Raw genomic sequence first — 16737 nt, forward strand, 5'->3', positions numbered from 1 at the left:
ACATGTTTAAATCCCTATAAGGAATACATACTTAAAAAAAACTTAAATGGCCGGGCACGGTGGCTCATGCCTGTAATCCCAGCACTTTGGGAGGCCGAGGTGGGTGGATCACGAGGTCAGGAGATCGAGACCATCCTGGCTAACACGGTGAAACCCCATCTCTACTAAAAATACAAAAAATTAGCCGGGCTTGGTGGCGGGTGCCTGTAGTCCCAGCTACTCGGGAGGCTGAGCAGGATGGCATGAATCCGGGAGGCGGAGCTTGCAGTGAGCCGAGATCACGCTACTACACTCCAGCCTGGGAGACAGAGCGAGATTCCGTCTCAAAAAAAAAAAAAAAACAAAAAACTTAAATGAATTCATCTTGTACGGAGTTTTGAAATCTACCATTTTCACAGTGCCACATGGGGATGTAAAGCTGTCTCTCATCCTTCTTTTTTCTTTTTTGAGACGGGGTCTCACCCAGACTTAGGGCAGTGGCACAGTAGCATGATACAGCTCACTACAGCCTCAACCTCCTGGGCTCAATCCATCCTCCCACCTCAGCCTCCCAAGTAGCTGGGAATACAGGTGCACACCACCATGGCTGGCTAATTTTTGTAGAGACAGGGTTTTTTTAAATAGAGATGGGGTTTCACCATGTTGGCCAGGCTGGTCTCGAACTCCTGGCCTCAAGTGATCCACCCACCTAGGCCTCCCGAAGTGCTGGGATTACAGGCGTGAGCCACCACGCCCGGCCTCATCCTTCTTTAGGACTGTATGGTATTTCATTCTATATAGATGTACTTTAACCTTTAACTATAACCTAATGAACTCCTGCTCCCCACCTTCACTTTTCTTTTTGAGACAGGGTCTCTCTCTGTTGCCCAAGCTGGAATGCAATGGCATGATCATAGCTCACTGCAGCCTCAAAGTCCTGGCCTCAAGTGATCCTCCCGTTCTGACCTCCCAAAGTGCTGGAATTACAGACGTGAGATGTCTCACGCAGCCACGAACCCCCACTGATAGCTATTTAGGTTGCTTGCAGTTATTCCGTGTTATCAATGACTGTAGCGTTAAACATCCACATACCTGTGTTTTGGCCCATTTCCCCTTCTGTTTCATCAGCATGAATTCTCCAAAGTTTGGAGTCTGGATGAAACCTTTTTTTTTTTTGGATTTTTTCTCCACCAAAATCTTTTTTTTTTTTTAATTTTATTATTATTATACTTTAAGTTTTAGGGTACATGTGCACAACGTGCAGGTTTGTTACATATGTATACATGTGCCATGTTGGTGTGCTGCACCCATTAACTTGTCATTTAGCATTGGGTATATCTCCTAATGCTATCCCTCCCCCCTCCCCCCACACCACAACAGTCCCCGGTGTGTGATGTTCCCCTTCCTGTGTCCATGTGTTCTCATTGTTCAATTCCCACCTATGAGTGAGAACATGCGGTGTTTGGTTTTTTGTCCTTGTGATAGTTTGGATGAAACCTTTTTCATTTTGATCTGTATTGCTGGACTACCCTCTGGAAAGGTTAGAGTGATTAACATTCCCACTGTAATGCAGGAATGCACTTATTTATCTTCACAGAAGCTGTACTTATTGATCTTAATTTTTCTTTCTTTTTCTCCTTGTAGTGGAGTCTGCTTTACACCTGCAGACCCTCCCCCAGGCCGTTCAGAGCATCCAATTCTAATTTCTTCTTCCTGTTGGTGTTGTTGATCGGGCTGTGTTTGGCAATAATACCTCTGACAATCAGCATATCACGGTAAATGTGACTTTGTTTTCTAGAACATTTCATTGCTTCTTGAGCTGTTCCTCTTTTATGTAAAATGGTCCGTCATATCACATTTTTTTTTTTTTTTGAGATGAAGTCTTGCTCTGTTACCCAGGCTGGAGTGTGGTGGCGCAGTCTTGGCTCACTGCAACCTCCGTCTCCCAGGTTCAAATGATTCTCCTGAGTAGCTGGGACTACAAACTCCATCTCCCCAGGTTCAAACAGGCTCCTGAGTAGCTGGGACTACAGGTGTGTTCCATTATGCCCAGCTGATTTTTATATTTATTAGTAGTGACAGGGTTTCGCCATGTTGGCCAGGCTGGTCTCAAACTCCTGACCTCAGGTGATCAGCCCGCCTCGGCCTCCCAAAGTACTCGGATTACAGGCGTGACGCACCGTGCCTTCATTGGCTTTTCTCATGGTGTTCTACCCACAGAGGCTGACAAGACTTCCAAGACTCAAGCGATCTTCTTCCCTCAGCCTCCTGAGTAACTTGATACTACAGGTGTGCACCACCACGCCTGGCTAATTATTTAAACTTTTTTATTTTTCTGTAGAGACGAGGGCTCACTATGTTGCCCAGGCTGATCTCAAACTCCTGAGCTCAATGATCCTCTTGCTTCAGCCTCCTGAAGTATTGGGATTACAGGCATGAACCACCACACCAGGCCAAATTTTGTTTCTTCATCTTTAAATTAAAAGCCTGTACTGGGTGCGGTGGCTCACACCTGTAATCCAACACTTTGGGAGGCCCAGGTGGGGGTACCGGTTGAGCCAAGGAGTTCGAGACCAGCATTGGCAACATAGCAAGACCTTGTCTCAAATTAAAAACAAAAAACAAACAAAAAAATAGGAAAAGCCTGGAACTTTGAGTCCCTCTCTTAGATTTTGTTCTTTTTTTTTATGAGACGCGGTCTCACTCTGTTGCTCAGGATAGAGTGCAGTGGTGTGATCTTGGCTCCCTGCAACCTCTGCCTCCCAGGTTCAAGCAATTCTATGGCCTCAGCCTCCCAAGTAGCTGGGATTACAGGGACCTGCCACCTGACCCAGCTAATTTTTGTATTTTTAGTAGAGACAGGGTATCACCATGTTGGCCAGGCTGGTCTCGAACTCCTGATCTCAAATGATCCACCCATGTCGGCCTCCCAAAGTGCTTGGATTACAGACATGAGCTACCATGCTTGACCAGATTTTATTCTTTTTTAACACTTTGATTCTCCTTGTGTTTTGTTGCTCTTTATTGTTATGATAATATACATTATATAAAAAATTCAAGCAGTACAGAAGGGTGTAAATTGAAGAGAAAAAAATTGCTCCTTATCTTCACCTCTTATTCTCACTCTCCATAGGTTACGTAACAACTGTTAACATTTTCTTATGAATACTTCCAGAAATTCTTTATGAAAAGCAATTATTTATTTTTTAAGAAAACGTGAGATAATAGTATAATCCTGCTTGGTAATTATTTTTTCATTTAATATTCTTTTTTTTTCTTTTTTTTCCAGTTAGTTTTATATTGTATCCTTTCCCATGTCCATGGACATACTAAACTCTGCTTTCAAAAATATTTTTAGCTTTGATTTTTTTTTCTTTTTGAGACAGAGTTTCGCTCTTGTTGCCCAGGCTGGAGTGCAGTGGCGCAATCTCGGCTCACCGCAACCTCTGCCTCCCAGGTTCAAGCGATTCTCCTGCCTCAGCCTCCAGAGTAGCCGGGATTACAGGCATGTGCCACCATGCCCGGCTAATTTTGTATTTTTAGTAAAGACGGGGTTTCTCCAAGTTGGTCAGGCTGGTATCAAACTTCCGACCTCAGGTAATCTGACTGCCTCGGTCTGCCAAAGTGCTGGGATTACAGGCGTGAGCCACTGTGCTCGGCCTGATTTTTTAAAATAGGAAATGCATTCACATAGCACAAAATTCAAAAGATATTTAAAAAAATGGTGAAAATTCATTTTCTCATTCCTTCTCAAGTACTTAATTTTCCTGAGTGATGGTCATCTCCTCATATCTGTGTCTTTTCTTTCTTTCTTTTTTTTTTTTTAAGATGCAATCTTGCTATGTTGCCCAGGCTAGTCTTGAACTCCTGAGCCCAAGTGATCCTCCCACCTCCACCTCTCAAAGCACTGGGATTACAGGCGTGAGCCACCGTGACTGGCCACTTTTCTCTCTTTTTCTCTCAATGGTTCTTCAGTATTCAATCATATGAATGGGCCATAAATTGTTCATCCATTTCCTTAAACAACATTTAGGTTGTTTCCAGGAATTTATTTTTATCCCTACATAAAGGGCTGCAATGGAAAGTCTTATACACAGACCTTTGTGATGTGAATTTAGTCAGTTCTTTCCGGGTCTTAATTTTAGTGCTTTCCTATTGTAATTTTATTTTATTTTTTTCTCTCCTTTTCATTTTGAAAAAGTTTAAATCTACAGAAAAGCTGAAAAACTAGCAGCAGTAAAACGCATATGCCCTTCAACTGGATGTCCCAATTGTTAACATTTTACTATGCAGTCTCCCTCAGGACCTTTGGGGAACTGGTTCCATGATCTTCCCCTCCAACCACATTAAAATCTTCAGATGCTCAAGTCCTTGCTATAAAATGGCATGGTAGGCTGGGCGCGGTGGCTCACTCCTGTAATCCCAGCACTTTGGGAGGCCAAGGAGGGCGGATCACCTGAGGTCAGGAGTTCGAGACCAGCCTGACCAACATGGAGAAACCCTGTCTCTACTAAAAATACAAAATTAGCTGGGTGTGGTGGCGGGCGTCTATAATCCCAGCTATTCCAGAGGCTGAGGCACGAGAATCACTTGAACCTGGGAGGCAGAGGTTGCAGTGAGCCGAGATTGCACCAATGCCACTCTAGCCTGGGCAACAAGAGTGTAACTCTGTCTCAAAAAAAAAAAGCATGAGATTTGCTTTTTTTTTTTTTTTTTGAGAGGGAGTCTCACTCTGTCACCCAGGCTGGAGTGCAGTGTCACCATCTTGGCTCATTGCAACCTCCGTCTCCCAGGTTCAAGCGATTCCCCTGTCTCATCCTCCCAAGTAGCTGGGATTACAGGCACATGCTGCCACTACGCCTGGCTAATTTTTGTATTTTTAGTAGAGACGGGGTTTCGCCATATTGGGCAGGCTGCTCTTGAACTCCCGACCTCAAGTGATCCATCTGCCTCGGCCTCCCAAAGTGCTGGGATTATAGGCACAAGCCACCGCACCTGGCCATATTGTTATTTTTTATTTTTCAAATATTTTTATCTAAGGTTGGCTGAATTTGATGAAGAACCTTTGGATATGGGGGGCCAACTGGATTTGTTTTCTCTATGCATACTTTTTTTTGGATAGGAAATAATTTGAAATTAACTTATAGACATCATAATATTTCACTGCTAAATACTTCAGTGTGCAGCTCCTAAGACTAATGGCACTCTCTTTTATGTGTTTCCACAATAATATATCGCACTTAAGAAGATTAATACTAATACCATGTTTCTGTCATTTTAAATTTCTCCAATTGTCCCCTAAATAGTCTTTAGTATAGCTTTTTTTTTGGAGATGGCATGTCGCTCTGTCGCCCAGGCTGGAGTACAGTGGCCCGATCTCGGCTCACTGCAATCTCTACTTTCTGGGTTCAAGCAACTCTCGTGCCTCAGCCTCCCGAGTAGCTGGGATTGCAGGCACCCACCACCATGCCCAGCTAATTATTGTATTTTTAGTAGAGACGTGGTTTCACCACGTTGGCCAGGTTGGCCTCCATCTCCTGACCTCATGTGATACACCCGCCTTGGCCTCCCAAAGTGCTGGGATTACAGATTTGTTTTTAAAATAGTGATCTTTCAAGTTTGACCCATTGCTTCTGTTTCTTCTATCTCCTTAGTCTCTCTTTTTTTAAATTTAAATTTAAATTTTAAGTTCTGGGGTACATGTGCAGGACGTTCAGGTTTGTTACCTAGGTAAATGTGTGCCATGGTGGTTTGCTATACCTACCCCCATCACCTAGGTATTAAGCCCAGCATACATTAGCTATTTTTCCTAATGCTCTCCTTCCTTAGTCTCTTTTAATCCCTGATTCTTTGAAGAGTCCAGGCCAGTTTCCTCACTTCTAAATTAAGAGACCGGAGAATAGAATGCCCACATTTTGGATTTGTCTTGTTATTTTCTTACACTGTCATTTAACTTGCTCTTCTGTCCTGAATTTCCTGTAAACTGGAAGTTAGGTCTAGAGACTTGATGAAATTTCAGGGTAAGCATTTTCTTTCTTTCTTTCTTTCTTTTTTTTTTTTGAGACGGAGTTTTGCTCTTGTTGCCCAGGCTGGAGTGCAGTGGTGCAATCTCTGCTCGCTGCAACCTCCGCCTCCCAGGTTCAAGTGATTCTCCTGCCTCAGCCTCCCAAGTAGCTGGGTGGGCATGCACCACCATACCCGGCTAATTTTTGTATTTTTAGTAGAGATGGGGTTTCACCACGTAGGTCAGCCTGGTCTTGAACTCCTGACCTCAGGTGATCCACCCGCCTCGGCCTCCCAAAGTGCTGGGATGACATTCGTGAGCCACCGCGCCCGGCCAGGGTAAGCGTTTTCGACTCAAACATTCCAGAAGGCCCAGGAGGTCAGGCGGCTCCCTGTAGGCCATTGTTAACAAAACATTCTGGGTGTACAGGGGCGGGACACTCAAATCTGTGCTGCACGCTCCTTCTGAGCCCGTTGGTCTGTGTCGTGGCAGCATCCCTTCCTCGAAAGCCTGTGGGCCGTTCACCAACTTCAACACCACCTGGGAGGTCATCCCCAAGACGGTGAGCACCTTCCCCAGCTCGCTGCAGTCCTTCATCCATGGTGTCACATCCGAAGCCTTTGCAGTTCCTTTCTTCATGATTATTTGGTGAGTGAGAACCACCAGGACCCACTGAGGCACGTGGGCTCCTCCCATTGGGAAATGGCGGCGGTCGGGGCGGGGTCACCCTAGACTTGACAAGTTACTGAGCTTCTTTGAACTGCACTTTCCCATCTCTAAAATGGGCATAATAGGCCGGGCGTGGTGGCTCATGCCTGTAATCCCAACACTTTGGGTGGCTGAGGCGGGCAGATCACTTGAGGCCAGGAGTTCGAGACCAGCCTGGACAGCACAGGGACACCCCGACTCTACAAAAAAATAAATAAATAAGTAACAAAAATTAGCTGGGCATGGTGGTGCATGCCTGTAATGCCAGCTACTCAGGTGGCTGAGGCACGAGAATCGCTTGAACCTGGGAGGTTGAGGTTGCAGTGAGCCAAGATCATACCACTGCACTCCAGCCTGGGTGACAGAATAAGACCCTGTCTCAAAAACAAATAAATAAATAAATAAACTAGGCATAATAATAGTCACTCTTTCAGAGGCTCATTGGGCAAATTAAGAAAGATCACACTTAGCCCAATGCCTGGCTTATAAAAAGCTAATATATATTGCCTATTATTAACATTACTGTTTATTTACAGAATCTCTTGCTCTTTGACAAGGAACAGATTTCTGAGCAGAGAGATGAACATCAGATTAGAAGCATGCCCTTGAACCCTGGCTCTACCACTTATAAGCCATGAATAACTGGCATTAATTGTACCTTGCATGTACTAACTCATGAAATCATCACAATTACTCTGTGATGCAGATATTCTTACAGTAAAACCCCACCATAATACAAGAAGTGAGCCCAAATAAATGTACCTGTAAAAAGGCAGGATACCTTTGATGAGATTAATACAATGACTTGGGGGAGCTGTGCAGCTAGCCAGCCTCAAATTCGTAGGATCCAGGGCTCCAGCCGCTTCACCCTAATGGGTTCACCCCAGCAGTGCTTTGGCTGGTGCCACCTGGTAGCACTTATCTGATCTGACTTAAGTATCTCAGGGACTTCCAGGGGAATACTGTGGACGTCACTGATTTCAGGATCTCCTGGTTACTTGGCCCTCATTTCATCAGCCTTATCTGGGGAGACTGGATAGGAAACCACCTTTCCTTCATTCAGTGAGGTTGCCTTCTGTTTTTATGAGGGCTTGCCCTCCATTCCATTTGCCCCTCTCCCCAAAGATAATAACTTTAACCACCCCCATTTCAGATCTAGAGCTGCACAGAAGACAGAAGCCAGCAGTTGATTTTTTTTTTTTTTTTAGGAGACAGTGTCTTGCTATGTTGCCCAGGTGGGTCTTAAGCTTAAGTGGTCCTCCCTCCTTAGCCTCCTGAGTAGCTGGGACACCAGGCACCAGGCACCTTCTACTACACCTGGATTTGATTGCTTTTAATTAAAATGATATTATCAGCCAGGCATAGTGGCTCACGCCTGTAATCCCAGCACTTTGGGAGGCCGAGGCGGGTGGATCACTTGAGGTCAGGAGTTCGAGACCAGCCTGACCAACATGGTGAAACACCGTCTCTACTAAAAAATATATAAAATTAGCCAGGCATGTAATCCTAGCTACTCAGGAGGCTGAGGCAGGAGAATTCCTTGAACCTGAGAGGCAGAGGTTGCAGTGAGCTGAGATCACGCCATTGCACTCAAGCCTGGGCAACAAGAGTGAAACTCCGTCTCAAAAATAAATAAATAAATAAAATAAATAAAATAATTTTATCCCAAGCTTGCAATCACTGGGTTTTATTATGTTTTCCCTATTTTACAAATGAGGAAATGGGCTAGAGAGCCTCCACAGTGATCATCCACGTGTTAATTACATGCTCAGCTGACTTTCTCAACCATGTCATTCTCTCTCTTTCTGTCATTCTGTATGTACAAGGCGAACATCCGCAAATTGTAATATTAAAAGTAAAAAGCAAGGCATAAGTCATATTCTGCTGCCACTGCCAAATAAAAACTTCAGTGGCTGTTTCTTATACCCTCTGCTTGGAAGAGATGAGGGTTTTCTTTATTTTTTGTAGAGACAGGGTCTGGCTGTGTTGCCCAGTCTGGAGTATGGTAATGTGATCATAGCTCACTGCAGCCTTGAACTTCTGGGCTCAAATTCTCCCGCCTTAGCCTCCTGAGTAGCTGGGGACTACAGGCTCACGCCACCATGTCTGGCTAATTTTACATTTTCTTTTCCTTTTTTTTTTAGACGGAGGCTTGCTCTGCTGCCCAGGCTGGAGTGCAGTGATGCGATCTCGGCTCACTGCAACCTCTGCCTCTTGGGTTCAAGGGATTCTCCTGTCTCAGCCTCCTGAGTAGCTGGGATTATAGGCGTCCACCACCACGCCCAGCTAACTTTTGTATTTTTAGTAGAGACGGGGTTTCACCATGTTGGTCAGGCTGGTCTCAAATTCCTGACCTCAGGTGGATCCGCCTGCCTCGGCCTCCCAAAGTGCTGGGATTACAGGCGTGAGCCACTGCGCCCGGCCATATTTTATTTTTCTAGAGGTGGGGCTCTCCCTGTGTTGCCTGGGCTGGTCTCAAACTCCTGGCCTTAAGTGATCCTTCTGCCTGGGCAAAGCACTGGGATTATAAAATGAGCCATCATGCCCAGCCTTATTTTCTAACAAGAGTAAAACTGTTCCAAGGAAAAATATGTTGGGTTATTTTTCTAGTGGCCTTCAGATGATCCAGACTCCCTTGTGACCTGTCTGTCTTGTGTTGCAGCCTCATCATGTTTTACTTCATTGCCTTAGCTGGAGCACACAAACGGGTGGTCATCCAGCTCCGAGAGCAGCTATCCCTGGTAAGGAAGCATAGCCCCAGAGGGTCATGGCTGGGGACATTTACCCAGGACACTGCAAGGAAAGTGCTGTTTTCCTGGGAGGGAGTGAAATTACTGCAGCCTTCTCTCACCACCACCTCCCCAAAACTCTGCCTTGAGGCCTAGCCGCGTCCAGCTTCATTAATTCACTGATTCATCCATTCCTTCAAGATGTGTATTAAGGGGGATGTGGTGGCTCATGCCTGTAATCCCAGCTACTTGGGAGGCTGAGGCAGGAGAATCCCTTGAACTCAGGAGGTGGAAGTCGCAGTGAGCTGAGATTGCGCTATTGCACTCCAGCCTGGGTGACAGAGTGAGACTCCATCTCAAAAATAAAAATAAAAAAAGATGTGTATTAAGTACCTACTCTGTGCCTTGTACTATGCTGGGTGCTGGGACGCTTTGGTGAACAAGAGACAAAGCTGCTGGGTAGTTAATAAGATAAATGCTGATTAATTATAGCTTCTATGAAGACAATAAAAACAAGGTAGAGTGACAAGTGGGCTATCAGTTACTGCAGATGCGGCTGTAGAAGGCTTCTTTGAGGAGGTGATTTATTTTTATTTTTTTATTCAGGACGGGGTCTCACTCTCTCGCCCAGGCTGGAGTGCGATTGTGTGGTCATAGCTCACAGCAGCCTCAAACTCTTGGGCTCAAGCCGTCCTCCCACCTTAGCCTCCCAAGTAGCTGGGACTACAGGCGTGCATCACCATGCCTGGCTAATTTTTAAATTTTTTATAGACATGAGGTCTCCCTATGTTGCCCAGGCTGGTCTTGAACTCCTGGGCTCAAGTGATCGTCCCCTCTCAGTTCCCCAAAGTGCTGGGATTACAGGCATGAGCCACTATGCCTGGACCCTAGCTGAGACTTGAATAATAGAGAGAGGAGCCCATTATCTGAGGTCCTATTTAAGGATGAAAGTAAGAGGCAAAGAGCACGGTAAGGAAATGAGCCAGGCACTTCAGGCGGACAGGAGGGAGGGGACGGTGTGGCCACAGGGTGGTGAGTGATGGGAAGAGGCAAGGTGATATTGTAATAGCAGCCAGAGTCATCAAGTCACAGTGCCTTGAGGGCTCTGTTTAGAGTTTTATTCTGAGTGGGATGGGAAGCTGCTGAAGGGTTTGTAAGAGTCTACTGTGCTTTTTTTTTTTTTTTTTTGAGACAGAGTCTTGCTCTGTCACCCAGTCTGGAGTGCAGTGCCGCAATTTCAGCTCACTGCAACCTCCACCTCCCGGGTTCAATTGATTCTCCTGCCTCAGCCTCCCAAGTAGCTGGGATTACAGGCACCCACCATCACAACCGGCTAACTTTTGTATTTTTAGTAGAGAAGGGGTTTCACCATGATGGCCAGTCTTTTTTGTTTTTTTTTTTTCGTTTGAGACAGGGTCTCACTCTGTCGCCCAGGCTGGAGTGCAGTGGTGTGATCTCAGTTCACTGCAACCTCCACCTCCTGGGTTCAAGCAATTCTCCTGCCTCAGCATCCCAAATAGCTGGGATTACAGGCACCCGCCACCACGCCCGGCTAATTTTTTGTATTTTTAGTAGAGACGGGGTTTTGGGGTTTCACCATGTTGGCCAGGCTGGTCTCGAACTCCTGACCTCAGGTGATCCACCTGCCTTGGCCTCCCAAAGTGCTGGGATTACAGGCGTGAGCCACCTCACCCGGCCTAATTTTTGTATTTTTAGTAGAGATGGGGTTTTACCATATTGGTCAGGCTGGTCTCAAACTTCTGACCTCAGGTGATCCACCTGCCTCGGCCTCCCAAAGTGCTGGGATTACAGGCATGAGCCACCGTGTCCGGCTGTACTGTGCATTTTTTAAAAAAAGGATCGGCTGCTTTGCGGACAAGGGGCTGTGGAGCAGACACAATGACAGACCAGATGAGAGGCCATTACAATAGTCTAGTGGTTAGAATCCTCAGCCCTCATTCTGGTAGGTAATGATGGTATTTGTTTCCAAATATATTAAATGTACATGTGAACTTATTATTTTTTAGGAAAGTCGTGACAAGCGCTACCTAATCCAGAAACTAACAGAAGCCCAAAGGGACATGAGGAACTAACTAGACTGAGCGTGAAGATGGTGCTGCCTGTTGCTTCTAAGCTGACCTAGTGATTCTGCTGAGCCTACAGAGTCTACCTGGGTTTTGAGTGGACATTTAAAAATATATTTTTCTTGAGTTTAGGCTTTTCCATATGTGCAGCTGTGTTTATCTAACCCAGCCCTTAATTAGGGCTTCAGTGACTTAGAAAAGCAGGGGAAACCCAAGCCTTTGCCTGCAGACCGGCCATTCTGTGACAACTCTACCAAAAACCAACAAGCCATTCAAGCTTTTACAAGAATGAAAGAGCGGAGAGGGTAGTTTAGTATTTGAGCCATGAGTTTATGTGCACAAGTGTTTTGGGATGTGGACTGAAGCTCAGCCTGTTAATCAGACCAGCCCATGAGTGTATAACAAACAGAATTGGAGGCTGGTTTCTTAATCACACACGTCCACATTTTTTAGGGTGGTTTTCCTGTGCTTACAATTTTTAATGCATGTGCCTTTATTTCACAAAACATGTGGCTGGGCGCAGTGGCTCATGCCTGTTATCCCAACACTTTGGGAGGCCGAGGCAGGCGGATCACCTAAGTTGGGGAGTTCAAGACCAGCCTGACCAACGTGGAGAAACTCCGTCTCCACTAAAATACAAAATTAGCTGGGTGTGGTGGCACATGCCTGTAATATCAGCTACTCAGGAGGCTGAGGCAGGAGAATTGCTTGAACCCAGGAGGTGGAGTTTGCAGTGAGCTGAGATTGCACCATTGCACTCCAGCCTGGGCAAAAAGAGCAAAACTCTGCCTAAAAAAAAAAAAAGTAGAATATCTCTTAAGATTTCCGTTATGGTAAAAACCATATGCAATAAATACCTCATTGTAAGCTTACCCAAAATTGATAGATGTCAACCTTTTAACAGAAGAACAGAAGCTTAAGTTATTGTTTAATGTAATCAGTTTTCATTTTAATATCTTTGAAATCTTTTTCAAAGGACTGTAGTTTTGTAATGGACTTTTCAAGCCTTCCTTCCATTGTTTTTCTTCTGTTCACTGGCTCCACACGTTTCCTGGGGAGTAGCCTGGAATTTAAAGTTGGGTGCAGGTTTTAGAAAGCTGTTGCTGTTAACAATAATTCTCCTGGCCATCTCCACTCCACTACTCAAAAATGCCTGACTCCTTGCTCAGAGGAGCAAAGATATCTTCTCGTCCCTTTCTTACAGCCATTTTCTTGCTTTTCCACAAAGATATTATTTAAAGTGGAATATTTTTGTAACTGGGATACCAATGAGCTTTTCGGTCTTTTCCTGACTTGTTAAGGTTTATGGGTTTCTAAATCTAATAACTACAGCCATACCACCCTGAAAATGCCTGATCTCATCTAAATCTAATAACTGGTGTCATGGAATTTTGAGTAACCAAAGATTCATTCCAGTCTCACTTAAAAAAATAAATTCTGCTGGGCACAGTGGCTCATGCCTGCAATCCCAGCACTTTGGGAGTTCAAGGCGGGCAGATCACTTGAAGTCAGAAGTTTGAGACCAGCCTGGTCAATGTGGCAAGACCCCGTCTCTACTAAAAGTACAAAAATTAGCTGGGCATGGTGGCGTGTGCCTGTAATCCCAGCTACTTGGGAGGCTGAGGCATGAGAATCACTTGAACCTGGGAGGTGAAGGCTGCAGTGAGCAAGATCGTGCCACTGTACTCCAGCCTAGGTGACAGAGGGAGACCCTATCTCAAAAAAAAAGATAGGTAAAAAGAAAAAAAAAATTGTAATTGTAAACATTTCTGCCCAGTGCCTTTATATTTATATAACATTTTCACTGTGACCAGGCTCGATGATATTCAAGTTTTCTATGGGGGTGTGTGTGTGTGTGTGTGTGTGTGTGATGAACACAACGAAAACGTACTGCTTTTTTTTCCTATTATAAAAGTGATACTGAAATATGCTAATTAATATATTAATTTTAGTTAAATGCTGCTAATATGCATACCTCTTACTTGAAGGTTTTTAATATGTTTTGATAACTTTAATAACTTCAGGTGATGTCTGTATAATTTTTAAAGTGCAGCTCTCTCTAACAAATGTGCCTTACAACTCCTGATTAAACGGCGTCTTGAAGGTTTTAAAATGTGATTGTGTATACTGGAATTCAAAGAGGTTTCTTGTCAGCAGTCAAGTGATGATGGAAAACTGTAACAGTTTGTAAAGTTCCTCTTTGCTTTTTCCTAAAATGAGAGAGAAGAAAGAAGTGTTTAATGTAGTCCTCAGATGAGTGCTTTTAAAGCTCCTTGGCTCTGTTGAAGCCAAGGAGGGTGTATGTGTGTAACTGCCCAACTGGTTCATTTTGCCCGCTGCCTGGATACAGCCCATTCATCAAGACAGAGGAATTGCAGCAGAGGAATTGCAACAGAGAAAGCGTTTGATACATGCAGAACTGGCTAAACAGGAGACCAGAATATTATTATTACTCAAATCAGTCTCCCTGAAATTTTGGAAACTGGGTTTTCCTGTGTGTGTGTTTTCTCTGTGTGTGTGTGTGTTTGAGACGAAGTCTTGCTCTTGTTGCCTAGGCTGGAGTGCAGTGGGGTGATATTGGCTCACCGCAACCTACACCTCCCAGGTTCAAGCGATTTTCCTGCCTCGGGCTCCCGAGTAGCTGGGATTACAGGTATGCGCCACTACACCCAGCTAATTTTGTATTTTTAGTAGAGACGGGGTTTATCCATGTTGGTCAGGCTGGTCTCAAACTCCCGACCTCAGGTGGTCTGCCTGCCTCGGCCTCCCAAAGTGCTGGGATTACAGGCGTGAGCCACCGTGCCCGGCCGTGTTTTTTTTTTTTTTTTTTTTTTTAATATGTAGTCTCTATTGCCCAGGCTGGAGTGCAGTAGTGCGATCTCGGCTCACTGCAAGCTCTGCCTCCCGGGTTCACCATTCTCCTGCCTCAGCCTCCCGAGTAGCTGGGACTACAGGCGCCCACCACCACGCCCGGCTAATTTTTTGTATTTTTAATAGAGACAGGGTTTCATCAGGATGGTCTCGATCTCCTGACCTCGTGATCTGCCCGCCTCGGCCTCCCAAAGTGCTGGGATTACAGGCGTGAGCCACCGCGCCCGGCCGTGTTTTTTTTTTTTTTTGAGATGTAGTCTCACTCTATTGCCCAGGCTGGAGTGCAGTAGTGCGATCTCGGCTCACTGCAACCTGGGTTCAAGTGATTCTCCTGCCTCAGCCTCCCAAGAAGCTGGGACTACAGGTGTGCGCCACCATGCCCAGCTAATTTTTGTACTTTTAGTAGAGATGGGGTTTTCCCCTGTTGGCCAGGCTGGTCTTGAACTGCTGACCTCAAGTGATCCTTCCACTTCGGCCTCCCAAAGTCTGGGATTACAGGGGTGAGCCTCCGTGCCTGGCTGAAACTAGTTTTTTTAATGGATAATTTGGTGGGTAGGGGGATGGAATTAGGGAATAGCATGCATTTTTGTTTTTTAAATTTTGTTTTGCCATTATAAAAATACTTGTTTTTTATAGCAAATACAGAGAACATCAAAAGCAACAGAGAAAAAAACTTAAAAAGCACCATTTATGGGCACCCACTGTTAATCTTGGCAAAATTCCTTTTAAGATAGAAAGTACAGAGGGAGGGAAGTAGGACGGAAAAAGAAGGAAAGAACTTTGGTATTCTAATTTCTTTTTCACTTAATATGTGTTTTCTTGAAGAATCTAAAGATAGTGTTTTCTCCTGTTATTAAAAGCTCTTTACAAACATTTCAATGGGCTACATAACATCATACAGTTGGAATTTTTTTTTTTTTTTGAGCCAGAGTCTAGGTCTATCACCCAGTCTGGAGTGCAGTGGTGTGATCATGGCTCAGTGCAGCCTCAACCTCCTGGGCTCAAGTGATCCTTTTAGCCTCACAAGTAGGTGGGATCAGAGGCACACACCACCATGCCTGACTAATTTTTAAAATTTTTTGTAGAGATGGAATCTCACTGTGTTGCCCAGGCTGGTCTTGAACTCCTGGGCTCAAGTGATCCTCTCGCCTCAGTCTCCCAAAGTGTTGGGATTACAGGCGTGAGCCACTGCACTCAGACATAATGTTTTGATATTCAGTTGTTGCTTAACATTTTGTTTCCAAATTTTCCCAGTAATAAATAATGGGCACATCTATAAATCTTTGTCAACATTTTTTCTCCTTAGAAACAGAGACCTAGGCCAGCCGTGGCGGCTCACGCCTATAATCCCAGCACTTTGGGAGGACAAGGTGGGAGGATCACTTGAGGTCAGGAATTTGAGACCAGCCTGGCCATCACAGCGAAACCCAGTCTCAGCTGGGCGTGGTGGTGTGTGTACCTGTAATCCCATCTACTTGGGAGGCTGAGGCAGGAGAATCACTTGAACCCGGGAGGCAGAGGTTCCAGTGAGCCAAGGTCTCCCCACTGCAATCCAGCCTGTGCGACAGAGTGAAACTCCATTTAAAAAGAACAAAAACAAAAAACAAACCAAAAAGGAAACAGAGACCTAGAAGTGGTATTACAGCAAAGGTTTTGAACATTTTAAGGTTTTTGAGCACCAGATTCAGACACTCAGTAGTTTTACATGAGAGTGCTACAACATCCTCACTAAGTAGTATTTGGGTTCATCATAATTTTAAATTATTTTGGTGTGTCAATTTGAACACTAGAGTGATAACTAAAAACTTGAATTCAATAATTTTACAATTGTATTCCATCTTAAAATATTTTATGGCAAACTTGGATAAAGTATATAAATAATCCAAGGGTGTAAAGTAGAAAGTGAAAGCTCCCTTCTCCCAGTTCCAGCCCCCTGATGTTGCCAATATTAAACGTTGTATATCCTTGCAGACATGCATCTTTGATTTTTGCCCTCATGTACATTACTCATTTAAAAATTATTTCGTTGAGTAGATTCCTAAAAGTAAGACTGCTGTATTATATGATCTTTTTAAAGTATGTTGCTAAATTTCCCCTCCCTTCTCAAAAAATTCCAATTTGCACAAATATACATGCATACATGCACACAATACATTAAGGTGGATACCAAGGATAAAACATGTTCTCTGTAGAAAAATCTGAAAATAGAGAAAAGACCGGGAAGAAGTTTAAAGTTGGCTTTCAGCCCACCAATAGAGATAACACTATATAACACGATTAACCATGTGGTGCATGTAATTTATATATACATATAATTTTATTTATTTATTTATTTTTCAGACAGGGCCCAGGCTAGAGTGCA

At 44.5% G+C, this 16737-nt stretch overlaps 1 protein-coding gene across 16 annotated transcripts in view; it reads left to right on the top strand.

The window, feature by feature from the left end:
• TMC7 (transmembrane channel like 7) overlaps positions 1-11635 on the top strand; it is a 76593-nt gene extending 64958 nt beyond the window's left edge. For 13 of the 16 annotated variants that reach the window (XM_510854.8, XM_063797695.1, XM_063797696.1 and 10 more), the window contains 4 exons: positions 1624-1754; positions 6476-6631; positions 9354-9432; positions 11448-11635. In XM_510854.8, coding sequence (XP_510854.4) covers positions 1624-1754; positions 6476-6631; positions 9354-9432; positions 11448-11513 — 432 coding nt within the window. In that variant the 3' untranslated portion in view covers positions 11514-11635. Of the gene's footprint in view, positions 1-1623; positions 1755-6475; positions 6632-9353; positions 9644-11447 lie in introns of those variants that run through there. The other 3 variants (XM_024349790.3, XM_063797690.1, XM_009430404.5) reach the window with 2 other exon arrangements.
• The last annotated feature ends 5102 nt before the right edge of the window (positions 11636-16737 follow it).

Source organism: Pan troglodytes, chromosome 18 (genome assembly GCF_028858775.2).
Source record: "Pan troglodytes isolate AG18354 chromosome 18, NHGRI_mPanTro3-v2.0_pri, whole genome shotgun sequence".
NCBI classification, from domain to species: Eukaryota; Metazoa; Chordata; class Mammalia; order Primates; family Hominidae; genus Pan; species Pan troglodytes.